Here is a 10,282-nt window from a genome sequence, read left to right on the forward strand (position 1 = left end):
AGAAGGTTAAGCTTGTTTATATTCACAGTTCTCAATACATAGACAGTTGGATATGAGTTCATGAATTACTACAGGCATACTATAGGCAACCTCGAAAATGCTTTTTAATCGCTTAAACCGAAAACAACCTAATATATTATATTAAATATATTTATAACAATAAATGTCTTTTAAAAATGTACTCGGCGTATACGCTGACTTTGAAATAAAGTTAGCAATTTACTTTTCTAAATAATTAAATACAATTAAACAAAAGTTTAACTATTGTGTTGTGTTTTTCACTTGTAAGCTGCATATTCACCGCATGAAATGTGTGTTAGCATTGTCAAACCACACATTAGTGTGAGTAAAATAAAAAATATACTACGGGAGAGCACTTCATATGTGTCCTCATATGCCTTGTTATGAGTATCTTTCTTCACTATCGAAATATATCGTATGTTTATATTTGATTTAAACGCAGTTTTCTTTCGACACATTTAACTCACACGTCAATAGCGCCGTCATGCGAAAATGGGTCTTATGCGTTTCGGCAAGCGTTTGTTAAACCCAACATGTGCTTTTGCGCAGTCAGGCCATAGGCGATGCTGTTCGCTTTAAAATCACTCAATATGTTATGTTTCTCCTTACCAGAAGGAGTGATAGCTGAGTGTGCTATTTATATGATGGGCGCATATGGAATAAGACCCATTTTCACATGACGAGGGTCATTACAAATCTCATTGCGAATTGAAAATGCCACATTTAAGAACAATGCTTTTTGATACAAAATTGAATTGAAAATAGCAAACTTGTTAATAATGGCAGCCTATCCACACATTAAGGAATGATTTCCAGACGTGCTGACCAAGTACGGCAAACAGTGTGGTATGATAATTAAACGATTTTCTCTTATCGTGACACTATACTATTTCGCTAATGATTGTTTTCTCATCTTGGAGGCGAAAGTGAAATTCTGCGAGATGGATTGTAACGCGTAATTGTAACAGGGCCACAATTTGTGTCGTTTGAGCATACAGAGAGTAGTCCGGAATTCCTTACACTGAACAGTGCTACATCCTTTGAATTGAGCACATACGCAGTGATGTAGCAAAAATTCAGAGGTTGTAACTCGAATCAGCTTATTAAATATTCGAAAATATTCATGCGTGTCTGTTGGCGTTATGTAAAAGTCACTAAGATGAAAACTGAAACAGCTACGCCTAAAAGCGCATGAGTGCTCTATACCTATGTTTATGTTAGCGTTGTTGACACCGTGTGAACTGCTCGGGTAATAAGTAAAGCATAAACAGCAATGTTTATATACTTTTATTCCTCCATATACAAGATACGAAGATTGTTGTATATTTTGAATTTGTATATGGTGTCAAAAATCAAAAGTTTTGTACACGGAACTTTCATTATGAATTTATATTCTTGGTGAGATAGTCATTTTATATAAGAAAAAAATATTCCTTTAATATGGTGACTGCAAATTTTCTTTATATTAAGTTATCATTACCATTTTCATCATACTTTCTATGCTTTCAGAACTTCCAAAAAGCATGTTGTTTTTATTTTGTCTTAGTTATTTCTATGAAATAATAAGGATGATAAAAAGTGCACACAAAACTCGACCCGTGCGCTATGACACACACTTTATAAAGTTGAATGGCGTGTGTTCATTCCAAACTTGCGATTGATTTTCAAAAATGAATTGCGTGTTAAATTATGCAATAGCGAACATCTTCAGTGCCTTCAGCGCTTTGATTAAATTACGAAACACACAATTATGTTAGTTTGTTTATGGATTAATAGTTGCGTAATCAAATGTTTTATATTCCGTTTATTGTTTAAGAAAACGTAAGAAATACTTTAAGAACAACATGTGCAAGAGTTTCGTTTTTCCTTTTTTTAATGTTTTTAGAACAAGGACATGCGCATAGTAACAGACCTTAGCATCCAATCAGAAGGGCCGATATTATGAGAATGATTGTACATGATACAGATTGCTACAGGGAGCTAAGTTTAGCCAGTATTTGTTTTCAAAACAATACTTATTTTAATGCAGTTTTCGGTGTATTGTTTAATAATACACATTTAATTACAGATTTACAAAAACATGTATGTTTTTGCATATGATCATTTCCAAAATTCATATGTATTCATTAAGAGGGCCGATACTACGGATAGACATGCTACTTGCCAAAATGATGAAAATAATATTTATTGTTAATGATTTAATAAGCTCGCTTGCAACTTGGTCCTGTGTGTACGGTGGATGGTTGCAAAGACTGCGTGTGTGTGTATCCTGGTCATCAAATAACCTGCGCAGCGACTGTCCCAGATGTGCGAATCAAGATTGACAAAAATGACGTCAGCTTGTATGAAATCGGGTCAAATGGAAGTATACATACATTTGAAACAGAAAATATTACGATTTCTTCATACTACCACATGAAAACAGTTGAATGTTGGACTAACACAAGCAATATACATGGCGGTATGTCGACGAGAACACATATTTTTGTAATAGGTAAGTAAATGCCATCGCATAGCTTGATTGACCGTGGGAGATTAGGCTGGCAAACTTTTCTTGTCATAAATACTCAATAAGACACCTCGTTGGTTTCCGTGTCCAATTCTGTGGGGAAATTCAACTACTTAAACGAAGCGTTTTCAAAACAGTTACAGTGCAGGCGGTGTTCGGTTTGTCATATTTACCATTATCAATTCGCTTTTGTCATATTTACCGTTATCAATTCGCTTTTGTCATATTTACCGTTAACTGCTAAAATGATCGTCGCATCTTAGACTGATTCCAAGAGTATTTAAATGCGGCTTCTAATTGTTTGGTCATTATTTTAGTAAGCTCACCAATATTTATGATAACGAAATTTCGCCAGCCAGTTCACCCACGGTATATACTGTAGTGACAACGGAATATATACCGTGTTTTACGGCGATAGCTTACGATTTGCTTGGACATTTATTTTATGTCACCTGAATGGTCATAAGTTACATGTGTTCGATATAGATACATCATGTCGTTAATAAAAATTTAAATTATACTCACATACCATTTGTAAATGTACCGTTATTTAAAAAATCATATCTTGTAGCACATAAGTTCTTACAAAACCTGCACAATAATATTCGTTAATGTGTTTAATTCGTCCTCTTTTAAATATTGAAGGCAACATTACGCTCGGTCCGCTTTGCGACGTGGATGGATGTACAGGCTGCGTTTGCGTATATCCTGGGGACACAATTATCTGCACAGCATTTACCCCCAATGTCAAACTAAGCATTACAGATGTTGATGTTTATATATATCCGAGACAAAATGCATCACATGACAATATGTACACATACGAATCCGACAATGTTTCGATTGATTCATCATTCCATTTGAAAACCGTAAAATGTTGGGTTGAAATGAAGGGTGAATATGATGTCGTAGAAACCAGCGCAAAACTATATGTGATCTGTAAGTTGAAAAACTCAGGTTTCCACAGATTTGGGCGCATGTAATAATTGAAAAATTGTGTTCCAGTGTAAGAAATCGTTTTTATTCAAAAGTTACTATCAGAAAGTTTATTAATAACTAATTCATCTATAAAATGCAACATTAAATAAATTAATTACTGGTCGGTACATTAGATATTGTCGAAATTAAATTTTCAATATTAAGCATCCATATTTGGAACACACGTTTGCGTATTAAGCACTTATTCTACAATTACTGGAACAAAATCTTACTAGTTTGTTTGTTCTTAAGCTCGTCCCAAGTTGGGCCCACTATGTAGCGTAGGTAACTGCACAGACTGTTTGTGTATCTACCCGAGTGACTCTATTACCTGCGCAGCCTCCACTACAAATGTAAATGTAAGGATTGACGGTTCTGACGTCACCCTTTTGCCGATGACGTCTAACGGAACCACATATTCGTTCGAATCTGTGAATTTCACAATAGGATGGTTGCATCACATGACTTTAGTTGAGTGCTGGTCCAATTTGAATGGTACCCTCGGAGAGATATATTCTCGTACAAAGATGTTTGTACTTGGTGAATTTTCAGTTATAACACTTATGAATTAACTCAGTTGTATGTTTTGATAAAACTGATTTAAACTGTTATGCTATATTTGCAGTTCAGTACTATATGGGTTACTTGTAGACCTGTGTTCGTTGCCCTCGGATTTTTTGTATTGGCCCAATGAAGGACTAAAATAGCAGACGAATATATAGTTAATTAAGATATCAATATGTTTATTTCGACGTTCATAATCATGCATGCAAGAGAAAAATATCTATAAATTAAGGAATCAATATACAAGAAGTAATAAAAAATATAATGTCAATTTTGAATTTCAATATAATATCATAATAACTAATACGCTAGACGAAGTATTAAAAGCAATGGTTGGTTATAGAAATGAAGAAAAATATTTTTTCATATATTGTTATAACATGGACATAGCTGAATAACTTGTGACAGACGCTCAGTATAAGTGCTTCTAGAGTTCACTACAAAAAATATATACTTTAAAACACGTTTGTAAGTCATTTTTAATTAATTGTAGCACGTCCCAAACTCGGTCCGACGTGCACAGTGGACGGCTACAAGGATTCCGTCTGCGTGTTCCTTGATGAGGCGATTATCTGTACCTCGAATGTCCCAAACTTGCATATCACGATCAATAACGTTACATCAAGCGTTTACCTGTCGGCATCCAACGGAACGTTCTACACGTACTCGACGAACAAAACTGAGCCCGATTCGTCGCCTACTACGAAGATAGCTGAATGCTGGGCTGAACAGACTGCAGGGAATGATATGCTGTACACAAGTGCCAATCTGTTTTTAATCGGTAATGTATTTAAATTATGCGTGCAAATTATTATCCAATATGTCTCAAATAAATGAAATATGTTTTAGATCAATACGAAAATCGTTTTGACGATTACATCCGAAATGACTTTCACAAAAAGTGTGGACGTGTTTTATTATTTCAAGCAACAAATCTAGAAAATAAGAAACTGTATGGCTGTCGATGTTCGCATCGTTAAATACTACTGTTAACTATAAATGTCATCGCACTCACACAATGATGTATAAATAATGTGTAGATTACATAATCTATATGTGATGCTGTTCCATAATATGTAATTCTATTCAAGAAGGTGCATTTTGCTATGTAAATATTGAAACATACGCATTTGTAAAAAATATACTAGTAATTCAGAAAAGAACTTCTTTAATATAGCAAACAATCATATTCTTGAAACTGTATCAGGGGAGATATTATTGTTGTTATCCACGTCTTGTATAACAGAACACATACTATACACATAAAATGAATAAAACTGAGATCATCGCCATGGAACGGTCAATGCAACGCATTTTGAGTTAAAACAGCCGTTTTAATGTTTTCTATGTTGTAACGGTTGCGAATATGAAAATTTGTCTTTGGTTGTTTATTATGTCTAAGTCGCATGTGTCGCATTTAAATATAGCGCGTCCCAGACTTGGCCCACTGTGCAGCGCGGATGTCTGCCCTGGATGTGTGTGCGTCTTTCAAAATATCCCCATCACATGTACCTCAGCTTATCCAGACGTACGTGTACGCATTGACAATGTTGACGTCGTTATTAACAAAAAGTCGAGCACGTCAGATGGGGACGACTTTATATACGAGACTTATGATGTTGCATTTGACTTGTCCAGCCACTCGAAAATTGTGGAATGTACAATTAAAACCAATTATACAAACGATGTATCTACACGTGGCGAATTGTACATTATTGGTAAGTGTATTTATTATTGCAAACCGCACTTCGTATTTCTCAAACGCGGCTCAATGCATTATCTTGAAATTTCATACACGTCTATGGTGTTATTCGAGATCATTTTCTACATAGTTGTGTTGGAAATATTCATCCATCATGACGATCTTACACTTCTGGTCCACGTGCAGGTATGATTTACTCGTGCTGCACGTGAACATGGTAGTATGCAAATATAAATGATTATCTGAGGCATTTTATTCTTTTCCATGGACATTCTGATGGAAAAAAGCGCATAATTTTAAATGTTTTATATAAAATCACGGGTCTGCAATACGACGATTGCAAACCCTTGATAGTTTAAAAAGCCATGCATGTGACACCAGCTCGCCCCGCACGTGCAACTGATGTATTATAAAAATATCACACGATACAAAACACACATTTGATCTACCGTCGCAATCACCCAATCAAACTAGTAGTAGTACACAATAATGCGAAGAGTTGCAAACGGTGTAGAGGCCCGACCTGCAACCCGTGTACGCCATGAGAACTTAAACGGCCCCGAATTCAGCTATGAATACAATTGTCAACCCATCATCAATGAATGAGTGGATACACACGACGCTGAGATATCAAATATGAATCCTTATATAATGCAAATTCTATTGTAATTCGCTGTTTAATAATTTACAATAAAAAAATACCTGTACACTTGTGTCATTTTTTTATTGTTTGCTTAAGAGTGATATTGCTTGTTGAAGGATTATTGTATCAAATTGTGGGTCAATTCTGATTAAATGATCAGAGGATATTACAGAATAATTTACATGATCGTATTGGAAAGTTGAATAAATCTCTTTATTTGTAATTGAGTAATTATGAAAATTAAAAGTGTTGCGTTAGAAAGTGCGATTGAGTGTACATGTCTGTGAATTTTGTATGCATATGAAATTTAAACAAGTAAACACAGATATCAAAATTGGTCTTATTGCTATATTCTATCTTGATTGGCTTCATTAGCACTACAATATTAATGTATTGCTAAATCATTGAACACCAAAATCTAGAAAAACAATCCATTGTATGAACATCAAAAGACGTTGTACTTTAATGTTTCAGAGCGCCCTGTCCTTGGTCCAGTGTGCCGAGGGGACGGGTGCACTGACTGTGTGTGTGTCTACCCCGGAGAACAAATTACATGCACATCAAATATCCCAGATGTGCGAATCAAGATGAATGGCATTAACTTACGACTCCAAGAAATTAGGTCCAACGGAACTATCTTTACCTATGAAACGAGTAATATTACTTATAGCTCCTCACACCACATGGAAACTGTAACATGTTTTGTTACGTTGAATAACACTCAATACGAGATGAATACTACCGTAAAGCTACACGTAATCGGTGAGTTGCTCAGTTAACGATAAAACATTGTGGATTATTTGTCAATGTAATTCGTGCGTTCATGGAAATATGTTGTTAAACAGATGAAACAAAGTATTACAAAAGTCCAAATTTAATGTCTTTCGATTATTCTCAAAAGAAACATAGAACTTGTATTTGCAGGCCGGAAATGATGTTTGTTGATTCGACTAAACGCTTCATTGCCCGTACGCCGTGTATGATATTAGAAAGACTAAACGTATATTAATTTCTCCAAGTTGTCTGTGGGAGTCCGTGTGTCGTATCTGTTCAAAGACATCATAATAAAATAGAATGTTCAAAAACCTGTAATCAACCTATGAGTAAGTGAATGATTTTATAATGTGAAAATTTAATAAATAGACGGCTTCCCGTTGGTCCAGAACATAGTCGGCAACACAAAACATAAAATTACAACGTTTATGCACTTTGGGTCGTATTCACTGGGCTAACTTTGGCGTTTGTACAGTTCCTAGATACTACGAAAAATGCTTGCGCAATCACAGCAGGGACGCATAAAACCTTACATAAATGTCGTCATAAGCAAACAACACAGTTAAGCACGCATTGTATTGGTTCAATTAAACGAAGCGTCAGTTAAAAAACTACCGGTATATTCTATGTCATAAAATAAAAGCATAATTAGCTAGACAACCATATGATATGATATGGTATTCAAAGACAGAATAGCATGTTGATCTCGACCTCGCCTTTGTCAATATGACTTTCTACACGCAAATATTAGATCATATTCAATGGTCCCCTGATTTATATTTCTATAATATATATTATATAAATATAACCAAGCTATCATTATAAAACATAGCTATAATCACTTAGGCAAATTAAAGTAAAATAAATGTTATTAAGGTGCAAACGTGTTGTTATTACTATATAATTCCATTACAAAACATAATTTATTTATCAAAGATGAAAGGAATAAGTTAGTCTTACGTCTGTTTTTTTTCCAGCTCGACCAATCGCTAAATGGACTGGACAGTTTTCACAAGAAAAAGTGTTTATTGCTGTTGGAGTCTTCGTAGCTGTGTGCGTCTTTGGTGCTGTAGGGGTGTCGATGATCAGAAGTAAGTTAGTTATACTGCTTGTTTTCATTCATGCGTGACCTATTGCGATCTTCATATCTGTCCTTGGTCCCGTATTGCGAACAAAAAAGGCATGCTTTTGTTCTGTGTGTTATCTTTTAACACACGTTTTGATGAAACATACATTCTTAGATATGTCCATTCTGTCGTGGCTGTGGGACGAAATAAATTAATCTGTGTTTGGAAAGGACATAACAAAGGACATGTCTATTAACCAGAACGTAACTACCTTATTATGTAAATATGCTCCTAAATGTAACAAGGACAGGTTTTGTAGCATGTGTTGCCTTGCGATCGCTCGTCCCATGTAAATAACAGTATTTCGATATCTTTGTAAATATTCATTTTAATACATTTTGTGAATTTAAAAGCGCTATCTAATATTTAAGAACGGAATTCTTAATTTCAGTCAGTTCAAAAAGCAGACCACTGAATGTGCAACACAATATGTAAGTGTATTCTTTAATCAAAATTAAAATTCATACATTGAGGTAAAACATAATAAAACGTCGTTTGCCGCGAATAGTTACTGACTTTCGTAAATTTGGTAAATGTTTAGGTAAAACAAACCATAACATTCTTAATACCCACGTATTTAATGTGAAATAAGTTTTAATTTAAATAATTTGAAAATGAAATATATTCAGATAATACGGCTCAGCTGCGTTTTGCAGAGCTCATAGATTTAACTTTGATATTTCCAATTTGTTTGTGTTTTGACAATTTAATAAAACTATCATCAATATTCATTAAAAACACTTCCTCAATCTACTTCAGGTCAACTAATTATTTGTGCATCAAGCATAATTATCGTGATCTAAAATTTACAAACAATTTTAGTTCACCAATTTTGTGCGACACGTTGACGAAACAAGGTTAATTTTGTCAAAAAAATAAATCATGTAATATATTTATTTACAGCTGTTGAAATTGCTGCTATGAATTTGACAATGTGTTTCAGCGAGAGTTTGCAAGAGACTGCAGTTAAAATGGAGGAACAACCACCGTGCAGTAAGTCTGAATAAAATGCTTGACCAGTCAGTCAACCAGCCAGCCTATTATAAATCTAATGATTTATCGTGTGTCATATCAATATTTATAACACGTTCCAATATTAGTCAAATGTTTACAAGGTATTGTTTCGTTATATGAATAAGTATACATGTTATAAATAATTGTGATAAATAATTTGCATATTTATATTTGCAGACTCTATAGAAATGTGTAACGAGGAGATAGATCCGGATTATGTCACAATTTCAGATTGTGATATGAATATGAAAACCAGTCAGGTAAATATTGCTATTTATTTAAAACAATACATTAAATATGAAAAAAAGGTTTTGTTCTAACAAAATTTCATATAAACACTGTCATCGTCTTTAACGTCGAGATGTGCTGCTTTGTTGGTTTTAAAAAGATATCAAACTTAATGTGCATGGTATATTAAAAAAATAATTGACGCAATGAAATACTTAATAATAAACTCGAGTTAGAAGCTCCCATTCTCCAAACGTCGTTGTGCAAAGAAGACATATTTCACATTATGTCTCTAAAAGTAACATAACAAAATCCACGAATATTTTGCGAAATATTTCGTAAAATAAAGTTAACACATAAAAAATCAGTGTTCCTTATAGCAATAGCCACAATTAGCTAGTCGTAGTATGGTAACATACATTTAACGAGATACAAAATGCTCGTTTTTATTTGTTTGTTGCACAATTTATTCCATTTTAATTTCCCTCAACGATATCTATTCATACGACACTCGAAGACTAAAATGGGACATGAACATGTGTTGAATATATTTTCCCGCAAAAATAAAAAGAGCATTGTGTATCTTGTTAAATCTATCTCACCAGACCACATTTTTCGAAAAATTGAACGAAAGTTTCGTTGATTTTGAGGGTGTATGGGCTTTTTGTTGACTGTATATTTTTTATATACAAATGACATAGTTATTTCATTTATGTTAAACA

The 10,282-nt window shown here is 34.0% G+C and overlaps 1 protein-coding gene across 1 annotated transcript in view; it reads left to right on the forward strand.

Annotated features, from left to right (window-relative positions):
* Positions 1-10,282, forward strand: part of LOC127867883 (uncharacterized) — a 242,026-nt gene that overhangs the window by 230,822 nt on the left and 922 nt on the right. The window contains exons 2-11 of the mRNA XM_052409392.1: positions 2,228-2,515; positions 3,176-3,469; positions 3,761-4,048; positions 4,566-4,853; positions 5,500-5,790; positions 6,892-7,179; positions 8,169-8,282; positions 8,710-8,749; positions 9,262-9,311; positions 9,510-9,592. Coding sequence (XP_052265352.1) covers positions 2,228-2,515; positions 3,176-3,469; positions 3,761-4,048; positions 4,566-4,853; positions 5,500-5,790; positions 6,892-7,179; positions 8,169-8,282; positions 8,710-8,749; positions 9,262-9,311; positions 9,510-9,592 — 2,024 coding nt within the window. The remainder of the gene's footprint in view (positions 1-2,227; positions 2,516-3,175; positions 3,470-3,760; positions 4,049-4,565; positions 4,854-5,499; positions 5,791-6,891; positions 7,180-8,168; positions 8,283-8,709; positions 8,750-9,261; positions 9,312-9,509; positions 9,593-10,282) is intronic.

This window comes from Dreissena polymorpha, chromosome 2, assembly GCF_020536995.1.
Source record: "Dreissena polymorpha isolate Duluth1 chromosome 2, UMN_Dpol_1.0, whole genome shotgun sequence".
Lineage (NCBI taxonomy): Eukaryota > Metazoa > Mollusca > Bivalvia > Myida > Dreissenidae > Dreissena > Dreissena polymorpha.